This window comes from Podarcis muralis, chromosome 17 (assembly GCF_964188315.1).
Source record: "Podarcis muralis chromosome 17, rPodMur119.hap1.1, whole genome shotgun sequence".
Lineage (NCBI taxonomy): Eukaryota > Metazoa > Chordata > Lepidosauria > Squamata > Lacertidae > Podarcis > Podarcis muralis.
The window spans coordinates 22,245,658-22,273,566 of NC_135671.1; the positions used below are offsets into that span (position 1 = coordinate 22,245,658).

Sequence of the window (27,909 nt, forward strand, 5' to 3'; positions counted from 1 at the left end):
GCAAGGCTGGGGACCAGGGCTTCGAGACCACCGGCAGAAGGGGGGGGGGATATGAGGGTCTCTGCATGGGTGCACCCGGTTCACGCCCCCCTCAAAATTGTGCACCTGGGGCCACAGCTCCCCTTGTCCCCCCATGCTATGCCCTTTCCCTCCAGACCTCTCAACTCCTCCTTGGCTGGCTCCACACCCTCTTTTGCCTGGCTCGACTGCATCCTTGAACTATGTTCTCATTTGCCTGAATAGAGGATTGTACTGGTTTATTGGGGGGGGGGGATGCAGCCCACGCACTGCACAAAGGGAAGTTACATGCATCGTTCCACCTTCCTTTGCCCCATCCATCACAGGCACACAGACCTTGATAGAGCTTAAAAGTTTATCAAATGAAACATGCATCCCAACAAAAGTACACTTTATTAACAGCAAGTTGTATTTTATTTTAAAAACTCGGACAAGACAGTCTTACTGTGAAGCAATATTTTGTCGCATTATTCTCCTATTAAGGCTTTCGAGTTAGCTGCTTCTTTAAAGACGTTACAAAGCCAAACTGTATTGCCTAGAGCAGGGCTTGTCAAACCTTCCACAAACCACTGGAAAAATGTTAAGAGGTTTTGCTGTACTACTTAATAAAACTTGCTTTGGACGAATGAAAGCAGAACTGCAGCTTACTTGAATAACGAGTGTCTTATTTCTGTTTTTCAAATGAGGAAGGTTGTTTACAATATGTCTGGTTTCGCCCATGTGATGCTTTTGCCCCACTAGCATCTAAGTATTTACAACCCCTGTCTCAACAGTATTGTGAGAAAACTAGAAATGTGGCCAAATATGCATTCGATTCCTGTTTACATAGAACAGTGGTGGCGGGATCAGATCAAACAACACCACCCATTTTTGCTGCCCTGTTTCTTTTAACTTGGCCCAACCTTTTCTACTGATTCTTAAATGTTGAGAGAAGGCCAGAACACTGTTGCTTGATGGCCAGTTCACACATTGTGTTTGAAGCTATGGTCCTGTTTTCAGCCGATTGCAACAGAAACGTATTAGCCTGCCCACGTACCGTGCCCCAACATTTGTCAAGAAGTAATGATATCTGGAGCTTTTTGAGTGTGCTCGACGACGAATCGAAGTTGGCTTGTGCGTGAAACAGCCCTAAGACAGGAATGCCAAGCACGCTTCTATGGAAGCTGTCTTGGTTTCAATGAACACCTAAGTTTTGAATTGGCAATGTTAATACGAACGAATGTATTCCCCACCCCATTTGCCACTTGGAACTACAATCCCACTAGAAATCCCAGGAAAGTGAAATGTGGAAGCCTTGCTGACTGACGCACGAGCTTGAAACACTGGCAAACTTCTGATCGTTTTCAAGTCAAGTGCAATTTACAGAAAAATTCATACCGGAAGAGTAAAGGAAGAGACATGGGGTGGCGAGTTTCATGCTACCCAGACTCTGTATGGTATGCAGATTCTTTCACTTCTGCTAGGTATTCTTTGTTGAAAAGACTGTGTGAGAATTATTGTTCAATTAATTCACTGAGAGACCAAGGCAGAGAACAGAAAGCCGCAGTGATCATGCTAGCAGTATAATCAGTATCCTGTCCAAGAACTCAACATATTTATGCCATGGGAACATTAAAAATTATGCACTAGTAATGGATCGCTCCAATCCCTTCTTAGCTAAAGACAACTTAAGAAAGATTCCACAGGGATCTGTTATTCCCCCTGTGCCTTTTACTGAACAAGCGAGTTTTGCAAAATCCACATTGTTCTCCATTTCTGAACAAATCTCAGTTTCATCAAGAATTCTACAGAAGTCTTGCATTTGGTCGCATATTATTTCCACCTTGTTTGTAATCGTATGTATTTTGTTTGTTTGTTTATCTTCTATACAATTTCATTTTGGAAGCTAACTGAAAGCCAGACATATCCTTGTGCAGTTGGTAGTAGTCTTCATCAGGACTTGATTCCAGAATGCACTTTACCTAGGATTAAAAGTACTATAATGCTGAGAAAAATGGCACCCATGAAGCTGAGGCTCCAATACTTTGGCCACCTCATGAGAAGAGAAGACTCCCTGGAGAAGACACTGATGCTGGGAAAGATGGAGGGCACAAGGAGAAGGGGGCGACAGAGGACGAGATGGTTGGATAGTGTTTTCGAGGTTACCAGCATGAGTTTGACCAAACTGCGGGAGGTAGTGGAGGACAGAGGTGCCTGGCGTGCTCTGGTCCATGGGGTCACGAAGAGTCGGACACGACTAAATGACAACAACAATTCTAGGCTGCATCAACAGAAGTTGAGTGTCCAGATCAAGGGAAGTAACAGTACCATTCTATTCTGCCTTGGTCAGACTACACCTGGAATACTGCATCTAGTTCTGGGCAACACAGTTTAAGAAGGATGTTGACAAGCTGGAAGGTGTGCGGAGGAGGGCAACCTAGATGATCAAGGGTCTGGAAACCGAGCCTTATGAGGAACGGTTGGGAGGGTATGTTTAGCCTGGGGATGAAGAGACTGAGAGGAGATAAGATATTTGAAGGTGGCTCTCATAAGGGCTGCCACATGGAAGATAGAGTGAGCTTGTTTTATCCTGTCCTGGAAGCAAGGACTTGAACCAATGAATTCAAGTTACAAGAAAGGAGATTCCGACTAATCAGGAAGAGCTTTCTGACAGTCAGAGTTGTTTGACAGTGGAACAGACTCCCACAAGAGGTGATGGACTCTCCTTCCTTGGAGGTTGCATGGCCATCTCTCATGTATGATTTAACTGAGATTCCTGCATCACATGGGGTTGGACTAGATGACCCTAGGGGACCCCTCCAACTCAACAATTCTATGATTCAAAGGTAAAATTACCGTATTTTTCGCTCTATAACACGCACCTGACCATAACACGCACATCGTTTTTAGAGGAGGAAAACAAGGAAAAAAATTCTGAATGAAACAGTGGATGTATCATTTTTGTGCTTCATGCTGTGGCCACAGACATGTGATCTGATGGTGAATTTGGGGTAGCTCAATGCAAAGATCCTGAGGATCCATGTGGATCCATGCTTTTTAACCACATTTTTGCACCATTGCAGCCCCAGGCAACAGTGGGTGTGTGATTTTTGGGGGGCAGGCTGCTATGTGATCTGATGGTGAATTTGGGGTGGCCCAATGCAAAGATCCTGAGGATCCATGTGGATCCATGCTTTTTAACCACGTTTTTGCACCATTGCAGCCCCAGGCAACAGTGGGTGTGTGATTTTTGGGGGGCAGGCTGCTATGTGATCTGATGGTGAATTTGGGGTGGCCCAATGCAAAGATCCTGAGGATCCATGTGGATCCATGCTTTTTAACCACGTTTTTGCACCATTGCAGCCCCAGGCAACAGTGGGTGTGTGATTTTTGGGGGGCAGGCTGCTATGTGATCTGATGGTGAATTTGGGGTGGCCCAATGCAAAGATCCTGAGGATCCATGTGGATCCATGCTTTGTAACTACATTTTAAGTGGGGAGTGAAGGAAAAACACAGAAGGGACAAGAGAGCGGTGTGCAGAGAAGCAGCTGGCTAAGAAAGCAGGAGAGGGATTTAACGGGAGGTAGGAAAAAAAGGCAAAAGTTTCCACAAACCGAAGCCAGCTTTCTCTCTCCTCCTGTATGTTTTCTGGCTGCCTGCGAGGCCACTGAGGAGCACGGAGAGGAATTAAAAGGAAAGACCTCTGCTTTCCCCTCTGCTTGCCTGGAGGGGAGGGGATTTGCCTGCTCTTTGTTCCGTTTGAGCAAACACAGCAACGAAACAGAGGAGGGTGGGCAGTAAGACCCTGAGGCAGAATGCAGGAAAGCAACCACTTCCTCTTTTCAGGTTTCCCTTCTCCGACACAACGCACTTTGATTTTTGCTGATTTTTGTTCCTGCGCTCCCCTAATCGGCTCCAGGGACCCCCCCCCCCACATTCGCTCCATAACACGCACAGACATTTCCCCTTCCTTTTTAGGAGAAAAAATCTGCGTGTAATAGAGAGAAAAATACGGTACATAACTTTACATCACAGTTAATGTCTGTCCCTTTAGCTTTTATACCCAATGCCAAATGTTCTCCACATCACAATAGTTTGGGAACTCTCCAGAGCAGATTGGGAGGCAAATAGGAGGGAGGAGAGAAATCAGAAATCTACTTTCACAAGTGGATTTCTACTGCTCAAGCAGGCGGTTAACACTGCGTAGCGTAGAACCTAATATTACCAAGGCCCATCTGCTTTTGTCTTTAACACTGGTTCCACAGGCAGCAGAATAATAAATTCTAGCATCTTTAATCCCTTGCTGAAAGTTTTCTGCTTCTGCCCAAAATATTCCCTGGTCTCTGGGATTCATAATTTTTCCAATATACAATTGAATAATTTTTTATTTCATATATACAACAAGATTATTCAAGGGAATTACTATTCAAAACACCATCTTTTACATGGAAGAAGCTTTTACATGCAAGCACTCAAGTGTTACTATGCAGTCCCTAGAAACTCATGTATTCTTGACCACCATCCCTTTTGTTCGAGGCATCCAGGAATCTAACATTGTTTACACCCTGCCACACATCAAAAGTAAAATAGCTGTATTCATGATTCTCTCTCATCACATCTCACAATCTCAACTAGCCTGCCAGACTTCTCCAGTTGTATACTGGGCTTGACAATAATCACGTCCAAGGAAACAAGCGACCTTCGTTTCCTTTAAACTGCAAAGTCCAGCCACAGTGGAAGGGAGTGATTTATATTTAACCAGAAAATGTTAGAGGAGGGAATTATGTTCCACATGTAGGCCAAGAGCCAAAGAATTATGGGAATGCCAGGAGAACCGCTGTTTTGCGGAAAAAGCAGTTTGTCCCCCTGACAGTGGACAAACAACAGACACAATCCCCATTGTGCACATGGAAGGCTGCCCCATGCATGTATCTTGTTTCTTAGGAACTTAGCTATAGCCTTGTATGTTTTTCCTCTACTTACTGGGCAGAGCAAGGGAGCAGAGTCAAACGAAAGAACTTATCGTATCAGATTCTACAGTACCTTCCTGATTCTGGGACTGATGCAACCCGAGGTGCTTCGCTGATTAAGACGCACTTAGTAAACATGGCTGTGCACTGGTAGAAAAAGCTAGCAGCACGTTCATGTTTTCAACACACAGACCTACATCCCTGGTTTGGCTAAGTGGAAGCAGTGCGTGATAACTGGATGAGAAATGGTGGTTTTTAGGGCTGGGCGATATCTGGTATTCAACATCGTGATATACCCCGATGTCGTGATATACCCCAATGTCCTGATATATCACGATGTCTGAAATAACACTGAAGAAGGCTGAAAATGCAACTGGGCTGTGAAGGGAGGGAGGAGCGACCAGGAGGAATGGAAGGAGGCTGCCCACTTGCTCGGGCAAAGGGACTCCTGCCCACTCCCTTCCTCCCTCTACAGCCCAGCCCTGGCCTCGGGACAGGGAGCCGAGAAGGTGCTCTGCTTGCCTGCGCGTTTTGCCTTTGTCCGAGCAAGTGGGGCAGGCGCCTCTTTTCTCCCGGATTGTCGCAGGAGGAACAACTAACCAGAAGGAAAGACGCAGCCTGCCCCGCTTGCTTGGGCGAGGGCAAATACGCAGGCGGGTGAGCACACAATTTGAGCTGGCGATACATCATGGCTCCCTGGCCACAACCAGCACAGTGCAGGCAGATGGGAGCGATGTCTTGCCAGCTCTGAAAGTCCAGAAGCGGTATCACGATCTGAACTTCATACCGGTTTCAGACGCTGAATTGAAATATCGCCCACCTCTAGTGGTTTTATATACTTTGGGTATCACATAAACAAAACACAGGGGAAAGAGAACAGAGCTCAGCCTACACTGACAACATCATTGGAGATGTTTTGGTTTTAAAATTGCCAACTGACGATATGCCCTGACGCACAGCTACCCTTCCAAAATAGATTTTAAGTGTCACACTCACAACACTTAACTGAAAACAAGGTCAAATCAGTTTGGCACCCGAATGCCCTTAAATGCTCATTTTAAAGACATCATCACAGAATAATATACTTTTTTTTTTAGGTACAAAGGCAGCCAATTAGTATTGATTTGTCTTCTCCTCTCTCACTAATGGCTGATAGTTTTAGTCAGTTCTGTCAAGGAAAGGTTTTTTTTATGAGTGTGTCTCTAGAAAATACTGTTTTATAATTTCATTATAAGAAATTGTGGCCACTTACACATCAAGACATAAAAGTGGCAAAACAAAATATTAAAAGGTCTTTTTTCAAAAAACAATCCCTGTAACAGAGTTAAAAGGCCAGTGCTTTTATCTGAGCCATTCAGATCTGCAAAGTTGATAGCAACCACTGATATATTGCTATTCATGATAAAATCAGATCTGAGCATCAACCATGCAAGCAACAGAATGCTTTACAGTGATTTTTAGTATCCCAAGGGAGACAAGGGTATTCCTAATAAGATTAAAGCAGATTCCTTCTAGAATCAATCAATTGTAAACATTGCAACTGTGCAGATTCTTTTTCAAACTTGGATTCCTAAAATTAAAAAGGCAAGGTTTAGTAGTAGCAGAAAAACATCCAGTTTCACATTCAGTAACACACAATAATCACCCTCTCCTAAAAAAACCCCAAAAACATAGCAGCACATTTTCCAACAAAAAGACAAGTGTGTTTCTGGAATACCCTCTCTCCCAAAAACAAACACTCAAAATAAAGTGCAGTACCCATAAAAATAAGTCTAGGAAATTTGCCACATTCTTCTTTTTGTTAATAAGAGAACTTGGGCTCAGTCTTAGGAGTACTATACTGTATCCATCATTTTAGGTTCGTCTTCGTCTCTGTGTACCACTGAGTTCAAACTGCAGCCCTGAAGTGAATCTGCATTCTGTAATCAAGAAGAAAACAAGAAACAAGTCAGCTGAAGACAGGAACTAGACACAAAACTCTGGTTTGAGTCGCAGAAAACTTCCTGCCTCCTAATCACCTGTAGGGTTGTTAACAGTTTATTTTGCAACATTCACCCGTAGTATAGTCACTATCCATTCTCATAGTATACTAGCAGTCTCCCTGTTTTCGTCTTCTGAGCAATTACTAGCCACTGCCCAGAGCTAAGCCAGGAGCAGGCTGAGACTTACTGCATACATCTTCAAGGCAAGTAATCTGAGGAAATCCTCAAGAATCTGATGAGAGCCACTTCATCCAATAGTTTCATATTGGCTACCGGAAAGTTCATGCGTGGGGCTAACATGAACCGGGGGCTGAGTGGGGAGAGACAGATGGTGGCTGGAAAGTTAAAACTGAACTGAAACACTCCATGGACTGGAAAAATAGAAACAGGGGCATATGTGCTATAGGTCTTAGATCAGGATGACCTAAGTTCAAATCTCTTTTCAGACACAAAGTTCACTGGATGAGTCACTATCTCTCAGCTAAACCTACCTGATGGGGAAGATATGAGGATAAACGGGGGACGGGATGACCCTACGTACGATTCTGAGTGCAGAAAGTGCATATATATGCACTTGAGAACTAATGAACCAGTAAGCTATGTAGTAAGGATTCATAACCTAGAAATGTCAGTCTGCTGAAGCCAGGAAAGACATCCGCCCCAACTTGACTCCAAAGCATCTGTATTAAGGTAAAGGACCCCTGGATGGTTAAGTCCAGTCATAGGCGACTATGGGGTTGCGGTGCTCATCTCGCTTCAGGCCGAGGGAGCTGGCGTTTGTCCACAGACAGCTTTCCAGGTCATGTGGCCAACAGGACTAAACCGATTCTGGCGCATGGAGCACCATGACGGAAACCAGAGCACATGGAAATGCCGTTTACCTTCCCGCTGCAGCGGTACCTATTTATCTACTTGCACTGGTGTGCTTTTGAATTGCCAGGTTGGCAGGAGCTGGGACAGAGCAACAGGAGCTCACTGTTCCCTGTGCAGCTGTTTAAAACCCGTCTACTCAGTTTGCCTGCTTTGGTCTGTGGCTAATATGGACGCGGGTGGCTCTGTGGTCTAAACCACTGAGCCTCTTGGGCTTGCTAATCAGAAGGTCGGCAGGGATTTGAACCGCGTCCGTATTAGCCACAGACCAAAGCAGAAAAACTAAGTAGACGGGTTTTAAACAGCTGCATGGGGATTGACGGGTTTGGTTTCACATGGCTCATCCTACGGCCACAATTCCCAGAACAGACAGATGGAAAATGAACCTTATTCTACGTTCCCATGCAATGAATGTGCAACACTGTTCACCTGTGATTTGGGGACTAAACGTAATTCAATACACCTCTGGGATGGTGCTATTTGAGTGCGGACGGCTGGAAGCAGTACTGTACAGTCCAGTTATACACACTGGATACAAAAGTCTCTTCACTTGAATAAGTGCTAGTTTTGCCATTTTCAGCCCACAGAAAAAAATTTCTAATATTTTAGGTATATTACCCCCTCTTCTCTCCCCCAAACCATTTTAAGGTAGGAAGAGGAAACAAACATTTTTCTAGCAAGGTGCTCAAAGGAAAGGATGACAAAAGTACCTCAAGCCAGCTACCCATTCACTATAAAAAAGTTAAGACTTACCTGTGAAAAGGATGCAAGCCCTCCTATACAATTGAAATCAGGATAAAATGAAGGATTCTGAGCAGGATTAGCTTGAAAGTTCTGAGACTGCGAACAAAACCTCACTCTCGATTTGAATGCTTCAAGTTCATTTTTAAAAGCCTCCAAATAGCCTTCTTCTCCCGTCTGTCAAACAAACAACAAGCAATTAAATAGTTTTTTTCACCCTGTGCTGGGAAAAAAAATGCAACATACAGTGACATCTGCCTGCTTGCCCAAAGGGACTTCCAGTTTGTCCCTCTCCCAGTTTGTTCTTCTCCCCCACAGCCCCCTGCATGCCTCCGAAATCTGCCCCCAACCCTTAAAAGCAGATTTTGAGTGTGTGGGAGAATGCACAGAAGAGGAGAGGAAGGGGAAATCCCTTTGTAGGAGCAGGTGCTTGCTCATCCCCTAGGCTGGATCTCATCCAAAGTTTCTGTGGCCAGGAAAGTTATAAATAAGCTTAATTATCATAGATACCATAGATGTGCAAACAACACACAATTTCTCACAATGTGCATGCTTTGTTCTCCATTTTTTCTGTTACCATTTTTCATATCCCCCCCCCTACTTTTGCTTGTCACAGTGGGGAGCAAGTGGCTATGCGAGCCAGTGAAGCCCCAGTCCAAATCTTACTCAGGCTCCCCAAGGGCTTTTGTGATTTGCACATCTGTTGCCAATCTCCCGATAAAACAGCTTTCAAAAATTAAAGTCCGAAACATGAACCTTGAGACTGCTAGGAAACTGAATTCTGCATCCCCCCAAAGAATGTCTGCAAACCCACAACATTCTTGATTTATGTACGGTTTATTTACATGAGTACAGGGCAAAATGAGAAGCCCATTTTTGTTTTCTTTCTAATGTTGAATTCATTCTTTTTGTTGAATTGTTCGTTTCGTCCTATTATATATTTTTGTAAAAGAGCTGTAAGCCGCTTTAGGCACAGCTAACTGCAGAAAAGTGGTATATAACTAACCTAAAACCAAAAGTAAATAGTTGTTGTTAAGATAGAGCCTGCAGCGGAAAAAACAAACATAGCAATGACTTGTAGGAGAACTCCTTAAGATTTGGAAAAATCATACAAGGGCCCCCAATTGGGATTTTAGCCTTTGTCATTAATTTATCATTTGTGCACTGAAAGAAGAATGGATGTCCCCATACACTGCATGGATATCTGCAGATTCTCACTTTAAAGCCGGGGGAAATTTCTACAAGTTCATTTGACAGCAGAGACCCACTACGTAAAGCAAATCAGATGATTTCACAACACTCCATGGGGCCAGCAACAAATGAATATATTTAGACATCGGCTTCCTTCACTGCGCTCAGTCCAAAAGGCAGAAGTATATTTAGAGCAGTGCAACAAAGAGCACTTAAAAAAAAGTAGTACAGTGGTACCCCGCAAGACGAACGCCTCGCGAGACGAAAAACTCGCAAAACGAAAGGTTTTTTCGTTTTCGAGTTGCCTCGCAAGACGAATTTCCCTATGGGCTTGCTTCGCAAAACGAAGCTTGCCCCGGGGACAGCGGGTCTTCTCTTTTGAAGCAAGGGGCGGCGGGGAGATCGCTTCTCCCCACCGCCCCTTGCTTCAAAAGAGGTCTGCCCCCGGACCTCTTTTGAAGCAAGGGGCTGCGGGGAGATCGCTTCTCCCGGTGCTCCGAAGCGGGGTGGGGGGGGCGGGAACACCTGCCCCAGCCGCCGGGCTTCGTAGCGCTGCTGCGAAGCGGGCGGGGGGCGGGAACACCTGCCCCAGCCACCCCGCTTCGGAACGCTGCTCCGAAGCGGGGTGGGGGGGCGGGAACACCTGCCCCAGCCGCCGGGTTTCGTAGCGCTGCTGCGAAGCCGGGCGGGGGGCGGGAACACCTGCCCCAGCCACCCCGCTTCGGAACGCTGCTCCGAAGCGGGGTGGGGGGGCGGGAACACCTGCCCCAGCCGCCGGGCTTCGTAGCGCTGCTGCGAAGCCGGGCGGGGGGCGGGAACACCTGCCCCAGCCACCCCGCTTCAGAACGCTGCTCCGAAGCGGGGTGGGGGGGCGGGAACACCTGCCCCAGCCGCCGGGCTTCGTAGCGCTGCTGCGAAGCCGGGCGGGGGGCGGGAACACCTGCCCCAGCCACCCCGCTTCGGAACGCTGCTCCGAAGCGGGGTGGGGGGGGGCGGGAACACCTGCCCCAGCCGCCGGGCTTTTTAGCGCTGCTGCGAAGCCGGGCGGGGGGCGGGAACACCTGCCCCAGCCACCCCGCTTCGGAACGCTGCTCCGAAGCGGGGTGGGGGGGGGCGGGAACACTTGCCCCAGCCGCCGGGCTTCGTAGCGCTGCTGTGAAGCCGGGCGGGGGGCGGGAACACCTGCCCCAGCCACCCCGCTTCGTAGCGCTGCTCCGAAGCGGGGTGGGGGGGGCGGGAACACTTGCCCCAGCCACCGGGCTTCGTAGCGCTGCTGCGAAGCCGGGCGGGGGGCGGGAACACCTGCCCCAGCCACCCCGCTTCGGAACGCTGCTCCGAAGCGGGGTGGGGGGGCGGGAACACTTGCCCCAGCCACCGGGCTTCGTAGCGCTGCTGCGAAGCCGGGCGGGGGGCGGGAACACCTGCCCCAGCCACCCCGCTTCGGAACGCTGCTCCGAAGCGGGGTGGGGGGGCGGGAACACCGGCCCCAGCCGCCGGGCTTTTTAGCGCTGCTGCGAAGCCGGGCGGGGGGCGGGAACACCTGCCCCAGCCACCCCGCTTCGGAACGCTGCTCCGAAGCGGGGTGGGGTGGGGGCGGGAACACCTTCTGAAGGCGGGCGGGGGGCGAAAGTCTTTGTCCCCCCTGCCTGCCTTCCCAGGGGCTTTTAAATCGCCCCGGACAGCGGAGAAGTCCTCCGCTGTCCCGGGGCGATTTTAAAATGCCGCCCGCCAGCATTTTAAGATCGCCCGGACAGCGGAGAAGTCCTCCGCTGTCCCAGGGTTTTTTAAAATGCTGGGGGTGGGAAGAAAAGCCCTTGTCCCCCCCCCCCCAGCCTTCAGAAGAGGTCCGGGGACAGTCTGTCCCCGGACCTGGTCTGAAGGCGGTTTCCCTAGGAACGCATTAATTGATTTTCAATGCATTCCTATGGGAAACCGTGCATCGCAAGACGAAAAAACCGCAAGACGAAGAGACTTGCGGAACGAATTAATTTCGTCTTGCGAGGCACCACTGTACATATCTACAGCCCTAATCCAAATCCTTTAAGCATCTAACTCAGGCATAAGCAAACTCGGCCCTCCAGATGTTTTGGGACTACAATTCCCATCCTCCCTAGCTAACAGGACCAGTGGTCAGGGGTGATGGGAGTTGTAGTCCCAAAACATCTGGAGGTCTTTTTAGGTCTTTGTTAATTTGTCGCCACAGGGGCTTGTAGTTGTAACCTAAGAAGATGGAACAACATGAATTTCACTCTCTCAGACAAAATTGCCATGATCAAAATGATCACCCTCCCAAAACAAACCTACCTATTTTCCAAACCCTCCCAAACTGGATCCCCTCCAACCCAACTCCGCAGTTGGCAGAGAAAACTACACTTTTATCTTCTCACATAAAAAACCAAGAATAAGCCCCAAATACCTGCACATCCCCACCTCAGAAGGAGGATGGGGAATCCCCAACATAGAAGCATATTACATTGCCAATCAAATACGCCATATAATCCCATATATACTAGAAGATGAGACAAAACAATGGGTACACCTAGAGAGGGACACAATTGAAAACACCTGCACCACAACATACCCACTCCTCCCAAACAAACTAAAGAAAATTCCCACAACACTTAACAGGTACACACAGACCATGCTCAAAGCATGGAAAACACAAATAGGCAAACTATCCCCAACCCCATCCCCACTAATCTCTCTGGCGTACCACCCATTATTCCACCAAGCAGCACAAAACCTCCAGATAAAAACCTGGCAAACCAAAGGCTTATATCACCTAACAGACTTTTATAAAAATAACAAACCTTTATCAACACAAGAAATACAAGACAAACTAGAAGACACCCAAATGCCCTGGTTAACACAACACCAACTACGTGCCTTCTTAAACAACCCAACAGTAAAATCAGCAGCAACTAGGCCCCTGACAACCTTCAAAAACCTCCTCCTAACAACAAAGGGAAATGGTAAAGGGATGGTATCCGCAATAAACAAAATACTATTCCAAAATCCCACAAACCCCCTAGACGCAATCAAAAAACAATGGGAGAATGACATAGGCTATGAGACTAACTCCACTCAATGGACCAGAATGTGGTCTAAACCCCCCTTTAAATCCATATCAACGAAAAGAAAAGAACTCACTCTGAAACTCACCTACAGGTGGTACCTAACACCAAGAAAACTAGTGCTAATACGCCCAGGAACCTCACCAAAATGCTGGAGAGGGTGCACCTCCACAGGCACATACCTCCGCATGTGGTGGGAGTGCCCCAAAATCCAACTATTCTGGACAACAGCCATACAAGAAATATGTAAAATAACTAAGCAAGTATTAGACATCACCCCAGAATTGGCCCTACTAAACATCTTCCAAGACAACAATGCCCATTTAACGTTCCTGTGGGAGTAGCCAGGCCACCGGGCTCTCCATGGATTACTATGCCTCCAGGGAGGAGGCGAAGGCGGCGTAGAGACAGGAGGCAAAGGCGGGGTTGTCGGGCTGGCGTCCTGGTAAGATTGCAGAGGAGTCCATCTAAACCACCGCTCCCTAGCATATTTCTTGCTAATGTGAGATCTCTTGCCAACAAGATGGATGAATTGAGGCTGCAGGCAGCAAAGAACAGCCTTGTAAAAGATTGCTGCGTTTTATTTGTCATTGAGACATGGCTTCAACCGTCCATACCAGACACAGCTATTCAGTTGGAAGGCTGTGCGGTACATCGTCATGACCGAGGCATGGACTTCGGAAAAACCAAAGGAGGGGGGCTGTGTGTATATGTGAACAAATGCTGGTCCAATAATTCGAAGACTGTGGGCAGTCACTGTTCACCGGATTTGGAATATGTGGCTGTTAAATGTAGACCAGCCTATCTCCCTAGGGAGTTCACAGCTGTTATGTTAACTGGTGTGTACGTGCCACCAGATGCCAATGCCAACTTGGCTTTGGGATGCCTGCAGAGCCTTATCAGCAGCCAGCAAGACAAGTATCCTGAAGCTGTGCACATCATTGCGGGAGACTTCAACCATGTTGAACTTAAAACAGTGCTCCCAACGCTCTATCAGCATGTGAAATGTCCCACAAGAGGGGACAAGACACTGGATAAAGTTTATTCGAATGTAAATCACGGCTATAGGGCTTTACAGCTGCCACACTTGGGCCAGTCCGACCATATGTCTCTGTTCCTGGTACCAGCATATATCCCACTCAGGAAACGGGCTCCCACAATATTAAAATCTGTTAAAATCTGGCCTGAAGGTGCTATTCACCAGCTGCAGGACTGTTTTGAGAGAACAAATTGGGATATTTTCGATCGTTCAGACCTGGAGGAGCACACGGCGGCAGTTCTGTGCTATATCAATCACTGCACAGACACTGTCACAGTAAATAAATCCATCCGGTTTTACCCCAATCAGAAACCCTGGATGAATAGAGAGGTCCAGTGCCTGTTGCGGGAAAGGAACAGGGCTTTCAGGTCAGGCGAGGTGCAGCTTTACAGTGTGGCAAGAGCAAACTTGAAGAGGGGTATTCGACGGGCAAAATTGGATTATAGGCTGAGGATTGAGGATAATTTAAGGAGCAACAACACAAGACAGATGTGGCAGGGGATTCAGCATATTACCAACTACAAACCTAACCTTGGTGCTGTCGACGGTGACCCTTTGCTGGCGGAGGAGCTTAACCTCTTCTTTGCTCGCTTCGAGAAGGAGCCACCTGAGACGCCGGTATTACAGCCACCAGCCCATAGGGGCCCCTCATTCACGGTAGAGGAACATGAGGTGAGACAGGTATTGAGGATGGCGAATCCGAGGAAGGCGGCTGGACCTGATGGCATCACTGGAAAGGTGTTGAAGGGCTGTGCGGATCAGCTGGCGAGGGTCTTTACTAAGATCTTCAATAAGTCCTTACACCAGTCTATTGTCCCACCCTGCCTGAAGTCGTCAACTATTGTCCCTCTGCCTAAAAAATCCACAATCAGTAGTTTGAATGACTACAGACCAGTTGCACTGACTCCAATCATCATGAAGTGTTTTGAGAAACTGGTGCGCCGTCACATTATTTCCTGTCTTCCATCAACTTTTGACAACTACCAGTTTGCATACAGGGCAAATAGATCCACAGAAGACGCTATCACCACCACTCTCCATGCTGCTCTGTCCCATCTGGAGCAGCCGGGGAGTTATGTGAGGCTGCTGTTTGTGGATTTTAGCTCTGCTTTTAACACTATCCTCCCCCATAGACTGGTGTCCAAGCTAGAGGCGATTGGACTCTCCAACTCCACCTGTCTCTGGGTTTTGGATTTTTTGTCAGAACGTTCTCAGAGGGTTAGAGTAGGGTCACATATGTCCACAGCCCTTAGCCTTAACACCGGCTCACCACAGGGTTGTGTGTTGAGTCCCCTGCTCTATGCTCTCTATACGTATGACTGTACAGCCATCTATTCCAGCAACAAAATCATCAAGTTTGCTGATGACACTACGGTGGTAGGGCTCATTTCAGGAGGGGATGAGTCCGCCTATCGGGACGAGGTTGAGCGGCTCTGTGTTTGGTGTGGAGAGAACAATCTGGCTCTTAATACGGCTAAGACCAAGGAATTGGTGGTGGATTACAGGAAAAAAAAGGCGGACATTCAGCCCTTGTATATCAACGGGGAACGGGTGGAGAGGGTGGCGGAATTCAGGTTTTTGGGAGTAACTATCGATCAGGGCATGACTTGGAGCGCAAATACCACTGCTCTGGTGAAGAAGGCCCAGCAGAGAATTTATTTCCTCAGACTTTTAAAGAAGAACAATCTGAGTGAGAGACTGCTGGTGTCCTTCTACCGAGGCTCCATAGAGAGCATTCTTACATACTGTATTTGTGCTTGGTTCTCCAGTTGTACAGCTAGGGAGAGGAAGGTGCTCCAGAAGGTCATAACCACAGCCCAAAGGATTATTGGTCATCCTCTCCCATCTTTGGAAGAACTGTACAGTTCCCGTTGTCTTAGGAAAGCAAATAACATCCTGCAGGATTCATCTCACCCGGGACACAGTCTGTTTGCACTACTGCCTTCTGGCAGGAGATATAGAAACATCAAGTCAAGGACAAATAGACTGAAAAACAGTTTCTATCCAAGAGCTGTGGCCTTTTTGAATGCTGTAACTCGATAGTGTGACCTGGGAGTTTGATGGGTGTTGGTGTGGGTGTGGCTGGAATGTGGTTTGTTTGGTTGTTGTTGTTGTTTTGCTTTTGTTGTTTTTAAGGGATGGCATCCAATTTCATTGCACTTGTGCAATGTTGCACTTGTGTAATGACAATAAAGAATCTATTCTATTCTATTCTATTCTATTCTAGAATTGGCCCTACTAAACATCTTCCAAGACAACAATGCCCATTTACACCACAAAGCACTCATAATTCACCTACTTTCAGCAGCCAGAAACACCATAACCAGACAATGGAGAGATCTGTCAGGAGTAAGCATGGACCAATGGTACCAAATAGTATGGGAAACAGCCCTACTAGAAAAATTAACCAATAAACGGAAACTGACACGGGGACAAACAGAAGACGACACCTTTACCCCGGTATGGCTCCCCTTTCTCACATACACAGCCCAACAAGACAATGACAATAATCCACCAACAGCATACAAATCAATATGGCTAACCTGATCCAAAACACCCACCCACCCCACTCACACACGAAAACAAAGATCACCACAGCCAATCACAAACAAACAACCACACCCTAGGCCAACCCCAACCTCTCACACCACTAAAGAAACAAAAATGAACAGCAGAGAACCTGCACGAGCTGACACCAAACCCTACATACATTAAGCAAACTGGAAACATCGCCACCTGACGCCCCCATCTTCCCCCCCGCCAATGTCTCAACAAATGAAACTGATTTGTAAAAATGTTACACGAAAAAAAAATACGAGAGACATTACACAAACTTCTGTAAAACAAGAAAATCTTTAATAATAATAAAAAAGAAGTATAAGAAGGAATAAAATATCTAAACTAGCCTATAAGTGAATAAACTACAGTATATTTTTAACTTACTCTCCTAATAATTTGTATGTAAATTATAAAAGTGGTATATAAATTTTGTTAAACAAAAAAAAAAAGAGAGGAAATGTTCAGACTTTCAAACAGTATGTTATGCCTGAGCCTTCATTGCTGAAACTCCCAACAGCATTTTCATGCTCACAAACTTCTGATGAAGGCTTAAGGAACCATTGTGACATAACCTATTCAAGCAGAGTGAAGGGGCAACAGGCTGTCAACAGTGGCAGTAGCTGGGAGCTCCCAGGTATTAAAAAGCCACATAGAGTCTTTTCATACTGCCTGAGGAATTAATCCCTTATTTAACGTTCATAATTGCTGGATCGATTTAACAGGACTGGATCTAACATTTGCTTGGATTTGGCACCATTGATAGGGAACTGCCTGCTGTGTCCTCCGCTTTGAAGTCACCCTGGTCTTTGGGCCTCCAGCACCTTCTTCAGCATGTCCAACCCATCTAAGAGGCGTATGATGCTGGTGTTCTACTGGGTTAGGAAGAAGCCCCTGACAAAGAAGCCATGCTCTACCATCTCAGCCAAACCTTCTGCCTCTGCATCGGCTTGCAACACTCCTCACATTTCACCCTACTTCACGAGGAGCAAGACACAACCTGCTCCGCTCAGGAGGTCCAGCAGGCGCAAGGTGCTGCAACTGCCGAATCTCACCGACCCCATGTTTTTAAGATCTGTCATTGGCAGCATTTGCCAGAAGAGAGCCCGCAAGCATGGCAAGCAAAAGAAGACTCCAGCGGAAACAAGAAAAGGGAGGCTGTGCTGAAGTTTTACATCACGTGGAACAAAAACTCGCGGAACTACCTCGAGGCTCAGGCAGTGGTGGAAACTCTCCTCAAGCTTGAGACGCCAGAGAGCCTCTTGCAATACGAAAGGATCAAAGCAGCTGTGGAGTCTCTCCTACCATACACAGAACGGCACTTCAGAGGCTGGGCTGGTTACTGCAGGCCTCCATGTTCCTTGATTTCATGTGACAAAACATGAAGCTGCCTGACGCCGCCAAGTGGAACGAGGAGATGGAAACGTGGTGAGCTTTGGGTGCCAGTGGCATGTGGGGCAGAAGAGCTGGACACTCCTGCCAAGTTGGCGCTGCTGCACTTCTCTCACCGGTGGAATATGTTGAATTGGTTTGTAAACCCCCCCACAAATGTACGTTTTTCATTTTGTAAAGGCATAAGTCTCACGAGAATATCTTCCTACATACATCCCTTCCCCATCCCCTTTAAAACTGAAATAAAATTCTTTAGCATACTGAAAAATAAATAAATAAATAAATAACAACAGACATATTATGCTATTTTTGTAATATACGTATGACATGAGAAAACTATTTGTATGACATTATGCTAGTTTATAAAACACAATTAAAAAAACACAAAGAAAGCCCAACTTACTTTAGCTCTTTGGAAAAATAGACGGAAACATCCTCGTGGATCCACGTTACAGCTTTTGGCCATTTCTATAATAAACTGCATTACCACTGCTTGGTGAGCTACTTGTTCCATCAGAGCCCCTTTCTGAAAATAAGGTGAAATCAATACATAAGGAACCAACAACATATCCCCTTCATGGGTGTGTGTGTGTGTGTGTGTGTGTGTGTGTGTGTGTAGCTATACACGGCTAGCTATAATTAAACTTATGTTATACCTAGGGCTGGGCGATATCTGATTTTCAACTGCGTAATATACCACCAGCTGAACATCGCAATATACCGATACAGCACGTTGTCTGAAATAAGGATGGAGCCATGCAAAGGCATTGGCTGGCGTCACGGGTTTTTCTGCATCGTGATTTTTGCCAGCGCCCGCTCTTGTGATTTGCTGCCTCTTGTCGGAGGCAGGGAAGAACTGAGCCGGCAAAATCAACAGGGGCTGCAGGAATCGAGAGAAGCCTTGGCTGGCTTTGAAATTTCCCCCACATTGTGATTTTTGCAAAGCACACACACACACACCATGATTTGCAATATATTCCCAGGTCAAAAATTATGAAACCAAATCATGATATGGACATCAAACCAGTTTTGGACAATATATAGCTATATCTCCCAGCCCTAGTTATGGCTTATTGTTGCAAAGCTGAGTCTCACGCATTGCACAACAAGCCTTTTGAGAGTCAGTTCTCAGAGATAGGGAGATTTCCAAGGGTCCGTGGGAAGGAATGCAAGGTACCTACACATTTTAATCTCTTTGCAATTCCTACTTTTACATACAGATAAAAATAAACCGTATCTGAAGCCACCGGCTCATAGCAGGTGTACAGGAAGATCTGCTATTAGAAAAACACAAGGCAGGGATGGGGAACTTGTGGCTCTTCAGTCTAATTCCCATCAGCCCCAGGCCGACATGGCCAATGATCAGAGATCATTGAACTTCTAGAAAGCTGGTTTCCCCACCCTTGACGTGGGGTAAAGCAAAAACTTAATAGGCCCATAGGTAGATCAGACTCTTATCAAGTTGCAAAGTCTTAGGTTTGTGGACAGAAATGATTTGCTGTCCCATCATAGTTTGGTTGGTATTGTCTGAAGCCAAGCAAGTTTGGCATCTTAAACTGCTGGAGTAGATTGCCGAAGAACCATATGGAAGCCATTCAAATCACACTCTTCCAAAGAGCTCAGGGTGTGACAAACAAAGCAAATTAGACAAAAAAGAACCAAATTTGCAAGTTAACAAAGACATTTTAAAATAAAGGTGTGTCTATAACACTGAGCTGAGTGAGAAAGCTAAACAAGCAGCTGCCCATTTGGGCTTTGTAGCACCAGGAACTCTCTCCTCTCCAAGTGCCCCCATGGCTGGCATTAATTTTAAAAGTACGATCTAACACAACTGAATGGGAGGTGAATCATCACCGTTTAAGAGCAGCAGCAAAGCAAAGGATGGGTCAATGCCGTGAGGAGCTGCAGCTATCATGGTGCAATTTCAAAATGAAAAACTTCCTTGGCAGATGCTTGCTTGAGAAAGTCAGTTCACAGCTTGCAGGAGGACAATAATAAACCTAGCTGTGAGTTCAGAACAAAAGGCCGCCTTAAAAAAATGTACTTATTGTTTGTGAAATCTCAACATGTAGTTTATTTGAGACTATATCTTTCCCTCCACAGATTAATGAAAGAGAAGATATGTTTATTAGTGCAGGGATAGCGAGGTCGTATTACACCTTCGTTTTACCCTCTGCTGATTTCTTGATGGTTCAGTCTAGCAGATAAGATGACATTATCATGCAGTGATAGGCTACGGGTCCTCACCAGAGCATTCTAGGTTTCAGAACAGTCTTGATGTCTAGAACCAGATGGAAGGAGAAAACCGGAAACCGATCTATTTGTACACCTTTCTCCATTTCAAAGTAGAATGGCATGTAAATTATACCTGTTCAGCTTCTAGATGGAAGCACCATAAAAGGAGGTATTGAGCTGTTTCTTCGCAGACAAGGTATGGGTGCTCAGAGAGAAATCTCTGACTGTCAAGCCATCTGCTCAACATGCCTGGAAAAACAATGAGATGCAACCAAAGTAGTTCTTTTTCAAATTAAAAAATGGTCTTATGCGACTTGAGTTCAAAGTTGTCTATGAAATCACCATAAAAGTTAGCCATGACATGGTTCCCCCCCCCACCCAACTATGAATTTAACAGTGGTCTGATTCCTATAGGGTTCATCTCAGTCCCCTAAGGATGGCACTACTACCACATAAAATGCAAGCCCAAGAATCCTAAGGACTTAAAAGCAAATTGCTTCACTTTGTAAAATGTGAATATACAGTGCTGGTGTGATATTACAGATCATGATAAACAGAGGCTAAGAAAAATAACCAAATATGAACTTACCAAAATGCCTAATCTTCTGCTCATGTTTTTGCATGAATGATTTTGATGCATCATCTTCCGTTTCTTTCCTTTTCATTTGATTAATAAAACTCTGGCAAACAGAATTTCAGTGTTGATTAATTATCTACCCCATCACAATACATAAAAAGGTAAAGGTACCCCTGCCTATACGGGCCAGTCTTGACAGACTCTGGGGTTGTGCGCCCATCTCACTCAAGAGGCCGGGGGCCAGCGCTGTCCGGAGACACTTCTGGGTCACGTGGCCAGCGTGACAAAGCTGCATCTGGCGAGCCAGCGCAGCACACAGAACGCCGTTTACCTTCCCGCTGGTAAGCGGTCCCTATTTATCTACTTGCACCCGGGGGTGCTTTCGAACTGCTAGGTTGGCAGGCGCTGGGACCGAGCAGCGGGAGCGCACCCCGCCACGGGGATTCGAACCGCCGACCTTTCGATCGGCAAGCCCTAGGCGCTGAGGCTTTTACCCACAGCGCCACCCGTGTCCCTATATCACAATACATAGCAAGAAATTATTACAAAGCTGCAATTGTTCAGGAGTCACTTATCAGTGGAAGATGTCAAGAGTATCTGTTGCAGAAGACAGATCATTCCAGATCACAAACAGGCATTGTTTGCATGGCATGTTAAGCCAACCATCGGCTCCTCCACAATCCTCCTTGCTGCTGCACCACATCAAGCTAAGTCAAGATTTGGCTTAGCGTGTTATATGAACAAGGACTTGTGGTCAAGCGCTTTCCTCGCTAACCATGAGCTATAGCCAAGAATAAATCTGGGTTACAGCTCCTGATTCAGACAACACATTTAGCTTAGCTCAGCCGCAAGAAGACTGATTTGCATGTTGTATGAATGCAGCCTTTAGCAGCTGATCAGTAGTTTCCCAAATAACTCAGTTCAAAGAAGAAACTATTTTGGAGGGCAGGTTGTGAGGAAAATCAGACCCTTTGCAAATTACTCCTAGTTCAGGTTGTGCATGTCTTTACAGCTTTTATTTCATAAGAGCTTGAATTTTAAAGACCTGGCACATGTGCTATTTAAAATTCCAGAGTGGCTTTCCCATTAACTATTTAGTCTGAATTTGAATCATTCATTCGCCCCACCAGTTCAACCGTGCAATCCTAACCATGCCTACTCAGGAGTCCAATTGAATTCAACTCTCAGGTGGGTAGAGTATGTATTAAGTCTGCCTACGAAAAGTCAATGGGAACAAGTCAAGTTAACTCAAAGTAGTCTAAGCTTAGTTGACTTGGGAAACATACCCTGCTTCTCTGATACGAAACACATTGTTTGAAATCTGAATACCCACAGCAGCACTCTTCGAGATGATTTCTAGGATGCAGCAGAACAAGAACTTTAAGCAGCTCACTCCTATAATGAGTTAGATGTGCCTAAACCAACTGAAATTAATACAGTCATACCTCGGGTTACGAATGCTGCGGGTTGTGTGTTTTCGGGTTGCGGACCGCGCCAAACCTGGAAGTACCGGAACAGGTTACTTCTGGGCTTTGGCGCTCACGCATGCGCAGAAGCACAAAATGTCATGCGCATGTGCATAATTGCGTCACACGTCGGTGCAGACGCAGTGCTGCTGGTTGCGAACGTGCCTCCCACATGGATCACGTTCGCAATCCAAGGTATGACTGTACTGGCAGAACTGTGGGTATTGGACAGCGTTCAGATACAGTAACATGTGTTACCTAACTTCTTAAAAAGTGCTCTGCAGCTTCTATACATCTTTTGTGGCTGTGTCTTGGTTTTAGGCAATCTGAATTGTTCCATACCTTATTAAATACCTCTTTACTAACAAAATCTGTATTCCACAGCTCCTGTCTTTCCTTTTGCCTTAACACCTCCTCCTTCCGCCGCCATTCTTCCTCCCTCCATTTCAACTCTGCAGCTTCAGTCTGTGCTTTGGCATTTTCCTGGTCCATGGACTCAGAGTTGTGCAACGCTAAACTGCCAAGTTTCTGCTGGGCTTCTGCTAAATTCCATTTGCACTCCACCGAACTCTTTACAAATTCCTTTTGCTGCTGACAAGCCAATTCAATCCCATCATAAATCTGCGTTAAGAAAAAACCTTTTGATTATTCAGGAACAAAACAGACAAAATTTACACACAGTCTGTAGAGTAGACGAATGAAGAGTATTTTTCAAATGCATGATTGCCCAAGGCACTGTCTACAAAACAGATACATAAGAGGAGTGCTTTGTATCTAAGCAAAGACCTAGAAAAATGTGCAACCTTGTGTCCTCATTCCCCACATATAAACACACAGGGAGGAAAGTAACACTGGGCAAGTGGACTTCTGTTCAGTCAAGGATATTTCTCCTCCCAGACACAATCCTAAAAATTTGCTCTGGAGAGCTATAGGGCAGGAAGAAAACAAAGCAGATTGTGAGGGCATGCAGACGATAGCATGGAGGAGAAAATAAATAATAATAATAATAATGATAATAATAATAATAATATTGAACACACTTACCGTATTTTTCACCCTATAGGACGCACTTTTCCCCCTCCAAAAATGAAGGGGAAATGTGTGTGCGTCCTATGGGGCGAATGCAGGCTTTCTCTGAAGCCTGGAGAGCGAGAGGGGTCGGTGCGCACCGACCCCTCATGCTTTCCAGGCTTTGCACACCTCTCCGCAAGCAGCGGGAGCCCAGCAGTGCCAAAGAATGCTCCAACTACCACACAATTGCACTCATTTCACACGCTAGCAAGATTATGCTTAAAATTCTACAAGGCAGGCTTAAGCAGTATGTGGACCGAGAACTCCCAGAAGTGCAAGCTGGATTTCGAAGGGGCAGAGGAACCAGAGACCAAATTGCAAACATGCGCTGGATTATGGAGAAAGCTAGAGAGTTCCAGAAAGACATCTACTTCTGCTTCATTGACTATGCAAAAGCCTTTGACTGTGTCGACCACAGCAAACTATGGCAAGTTCTTAAAGAAATGGGAGTGCCTGATCACCTCATCTGTCTCCTGAGAAATCTCTATGTGGGACAAGAAGCTACAGTTAGAACTGGATATGGAACAACTGATAGGTTCAAAATTGGGAAAGGAGTACGGCAAGGCTGTATATTGTCTCCCTGGTTATTTAACTTATATGCAGAATTCATTATGCGAAAGGCTGGACTGGATGAATCCCAAGCCGGAATTAAGATCGCCAGAAGAAATATCAACAACCTCCGATATGCAGATGACACAACCTTGATGGCAGAAAGCGAGGAGGAATTAAAGAACCTTTTAATGAGGGTGAAAGAGGAGAGCGCAAAATATGGTCTGAAACTCAACATCAAAAAAACGAAGATCATGGCCACTGGTCCCATCACCTCCTGGCAAATAGAAGGGGAAGAAATGGAGGCAGTGAGAGATTTAACTTTTTTGGGCTCCATGATCACTGCAGATGGTGACAGCAGACACGAAATTAAAAGACGCCTGCTCCTTGGGAGAAAGGCGATGGCAAACCTAGACAGCATCCTAAAAAGCAGAGACATCACCTTGCCAACAAAGGTCCGTATAGTCAAAGCCATGGTTTTCCCAGTAGTGATGTATGGAAGTGAGAGCTGAACCATCAAGAAGGCTGATCGCCGAAGAATTGATGCTTTTGAATTATGGTGCTGGAGGAGACTCTTGAGAGTCCCATGGACTGCAAGAAGATCAAACGTATCCATTCTTAAGGAAATCAGCCCTGAGTGCTCACTGGAAGGGCAGATCGTGAAGTTGAGGCTCCAATACTTTGGCCACCTCATGAGAAGAGAAGACTCCCTGGAAAAGACCCTGATGTTGGGAAAGATGGAGGGCACAAGGAGAAGGGGACGACAGAGGACAAGATGGTTGGACGGTGTTCTCGAAGCTACAAACACGAGTTTGACCAAACTGCGGGAGACGGTGGAAGACAGGAGTGCCTGGCATGCTCTGGTCCATGGGGTCACGAAGAGTCGGACACGACTAAACAACAACATGCTTCTAATAATCCTATATTATCCAGGAGAGGGGGCAACCCTCAGTCTCCGGGGGGGGGCAGGGAGACGGCTAAAGTGACGACGTCGGGGTGTGTGTGTGAATAAGGAGAGATCAGCAGCCAGGCCAAGCCCGCCAAGGTGCCTCGAGCGACGCCACCGAGCAAGGGACGGGAAGGAACCGGACCCCCCGCTGCCCCGTTCCTGCGAGCGCCCCTCTCGGAGAAGGGGAGCGAGTCCTTCCGAGGAGCCTCTCGGCGTCTCTGCCGGAGGAGCGGCTGTACCTGAGCGCCTGGCCGGGGGAGGAGGTCTTCCTGCTGCCCCGCGCGCAGGTCCTGGGAGCGCGGCAGCCACAGAGACATCCCTGCCCCGTCTCAGCCTCGACTTCCGGCTTCTACTACAAGGTCCCGCCGGAAGTTCCTGCGGGAGGCACTTCCGGCAACAACGCCGCGTCGCCGGCTTATGAGCTCACCGCGCCGCTGCCTCCTCCCGCCCCCTCTCCACGGCTGCGTCAGCTGTCCGGGCGGTTGCTAGGAGACAGGGAGGGAAGCCTCGCGCTTGCGCGGTGGGCTGAGCCGGAGGCGCCGGCTCCTCTGGGCAGCTCAGGCAGCGTCTGCCGTTGCTATTGCGTCTCACTATTATTATTATTATTACAATTACATAGGTTCATAGAGTGAGAAGGGTCCACGAGGGTTATCTAGTCCAACCCCACGCAATGCAGGAATTTTTCACCCAACGTGGGACTCGAACCCACAAACCTGAGATGAAGTGTCTCATGCTTCCACTGAAGCATGCATGATTCAGCAGCCCATTAACAACTTATTATTATTATTACCAGTGCTTTTTTCTGGGGGGACACAGGGTACGCATACCCCTAAACATTTTGTGAATCTTTGCACTTTTGTCCATTTACTGTATTTATTTCCCCCGATTTGAACTATAAAATTGTGATTTTCTTGATTCCAAATGAGAGTACCCCTAAACATATATTATTATTATTGAAAAAAGCACTGATTATTACTATTACTACATAGGTTCATAGAGTTGGAAGAGGCCTCGAGGGCCATCTTGTCCAACCCCCTGTAATGCAGGAATCTTTCACCCATCGTGAGACTCGAACCCACAACCCTGAGATGATGAAGCGTCTCATGCTCTACCGAAGGAGAGACTCCCTGGTTATTTAACTTATATGCAGAATTCATTATGCGAAAGGCTGGACTGGATGAATCCCAAGCCGGAATTAATCCCAAGCAGCCCATTAACATCATCATCATCATCATCATCATTTGCTAGGGCAAAAGCTTTCCAGCTTGCAGGGCTCGGGGAGAAGGCAGAAAGGGGCCACCTGCCGGCGGGACCGGTTGTTCCCTTGCACCAATTTCCCGGCTAGGACGTTTTTGACACCAAACGGCAGCCTGCCTTTCATTTCGGCAGAAATTCAACAGGTGATGCTCCTCCTCCACCTGCTGAAATCCTGCAGCTGTGCGAAAGGCGCATGATGAGCCCCGCCGAGGAAAAAAAAGCAGCTTGCAAAGCTTGCAAGGAGGAAACCTCCAGCTGCCTAGGCTCTTCTCGCCTAAGCAGTTTTGCTCGCGAGTAAACCCAGCCCCCGCCGTCAGAGAGAGAGAGAGGCGCCTGGGGGAAAGGACCCGAGGCCCCTCCTCCCCTCCCTTCCCCTCCCCGCGGCGAGCGAGGGACGCCGGAACGTTGGCGTCGCCATGGCAACACGACGCTTTCTCCCCCCCCCACCCGCACAGCGACGGTGTGGCTGCCCTGGCGGAAGGAAGAGCCCCTCTCGCGCCCCGGAGGATGCCGCTCAAGGTGGTGGTGGAGCTGCAGATCCACGCGGTGAGGCCGGCAGGAGAGGGGGGGCTGTGCAAGGCCAGATGCGGAGAACCTCAGAAATGTAGCTGCGAGATAGTATCAACACGTGTTTGTGTGCATAAACGTATATACCTTGTCTACATGAATGTATATACGTGTGTGTGTGTTTGTGGTGAAGATGCCACTGGAGGTGGAGCTGCAGATCCACACGCCAAGGCGGGCAGGAGAGGGGAGGACCCCAGAAATATAGCCCCCCCTCTATATAATATGTGTGTGCACATGTATGTATGCATGTATATACATTGTGTGTGTGTACACATACACAGTTGCCAACCTAGCAGTTCGAAAGCACGTCAAAGTGCAAGTAGATAAATAGGTACCGCTCCGTCGGGAAGGTAAACAGCGTTGCTCTGGTTCGCCAGAAGCGGCTTAGTCATGCTGGCCACATGACCCGGAAGCTGTATGCCGGCTCCCTCGGCCAATAAAGCGAGATAAGCGCCGCAACCCCAGAATCTGCTACGACTGGACCTAATGGTCAGGGGTCCCTTTACCTTTACACATACACAGTGCTTTTTTAAAAAAAGGTGCCGTACTCACCCTGAAGTAGTTACAATCAGTGCCACACTTTTAACATTTGAAAAAAAAGGTGCCAGCACTACATACTTTTGAGTAACTCCAGGAAAAAAGCACTTATGTATGTATGTGTGTGTTTGTGTGCCTGTGTGTGTGCATCTATGTATATGTGTCTGTCTGTCTGTCTGTCTGTCTGTCTGTCTGTCTGTCTATCTATCTATCATCTGCTCTTCCCTTTTTCTTTTTTCCTTTTCGCCCCTAGTTGGGAGAGGGAAAGTTTCAGTGGAAATGAAGGCGGGAGGCCAAAGCCCTGTTTATTTCTGCAAAAAACGCTAACTTATTTCCAATGGAGAGAAGCCAGAGTTCAACCTTGATTGCGATGCCGTTAGGATTTGCTGTTCCCCAGTCCAGTTGGGGAGGGGGTGGTTGCCTGTGCTCTACACATGCCCAGAGGTTTTCTCATCTGTATGTGTGCTGTTTGAACTGTGTAAAGTTTCATCATCCAAGAACATTTGAAATATAGAGGAGAAGGCCGGGGGGGGGGGGGAACCAACAGATAAATGGGGAGCTCCCTCATTTTTCCATATTCCACCCCACCCAGGCCTTCACGTCTCTAATTCAAAATCAGTCTTTGGTTACAATTGCGGGGTTCTGTGCACTGTGGTTTAGAGTAGGGCTGGATCTCAGGTTATAGTTTAAAGAGAAGCCAGCAGCATAGAATGTAAACTTACTTTCCAAGCCAGAATATGTTATTGTCCTTACTTGTCCAAGATTCACTGATGGAGAAAAGATCACTGGAGATCGTGTTAACTGTTTGAGCTCCCCCATCATGGCGTCACCATTCATATTAATGGTGAGAATGGTTCCTGCAAAGTTTTGTGCGCTAGCTCTTCCTCCT

General features: G+C 46.9%; 2 protein-coding genes across 5 annotated transcripts in view; one reads left to right on the forward strand and one right to left on the reverse strand.

The window, feature by feature from the left end:
• Positions 1–256: 256 nt before the first annotated feature.
• On the reverse strand, positions 257–25,044 carry CDC37L1 (cell division cycle 37 like 1, HSP90 cochaperone). The gene is made up of 7 exons (XM_028711935.2): positions 24,899–25,044; positions 22,433–22,711; positions 20,637–20,727; positions 20,181–20,296; positions 18,216–18,338; positions 8,573–8,737; positions 257–6,886 (listed from the first exon to the last, which is right to left on the reverse strand). Exons 1-7 carry the CDS (start codon positions 24,974–24,976, stop codon positions 6,803–6,805), a joined length of 936 nt encoding a protein of 311 aa, XP_028567768.2. The 5' UTR covers positions 24,977–25,044; the 3' UTR covers positions 257–6,802.
• Positions 25,045–25,891: 847 nt separating this feature from the next.
• The window catches only part of SPATA6L (spermatogenesis associated 6 like), a 28,264-nt gene continuing 26,246 nt past the window's right edge, over positions 25,892–27,909 (forward strand). For 2 of the 4 annotated variants that reach the window (XM_028711924.2, XM_028711927.2), the window contains exon 1: positions 25,892–26,462. In XM_028711924.2, the coding sequence (XP_028567757.1) occupies positions 26,424–26,462 (39 nt within the window). In that variant the 5' untranslated portion in view covers positions 25,892–26,423. The remainder of the gene's footprint in view (positions 26,463–27,909) is intronic. The other 2 variants (XM_028711923.2, XM_028711926.2) reach the window with 1 other exon arrangement.

Bases quoted from the DNA above. Each gene is read 5' to 3' on its own strand.
- CDC37L1 (XM_028711935.2), bottom strand. From the start codon at position 24,976: ATGTCTCTGTGGCTGCCGCGCTCCCAGGACCTGCGCGCGGGGCAGCAG. The intron at 22,712-24,898 runs GTACAGCCGCTC...TTCTTAACGCAG, and splicing joins TCCCCCGGCCAGGCGCTCAG to ATTTATGATGGGATTGAATT. The intron at 8,738-18,215 runs GTAAGTTGGGCT...TTTGTTTGACAG, and splicing joins TATTTTTCCAAAGAGCTAAA to ACGGGAGAAGAAGGCTATTT.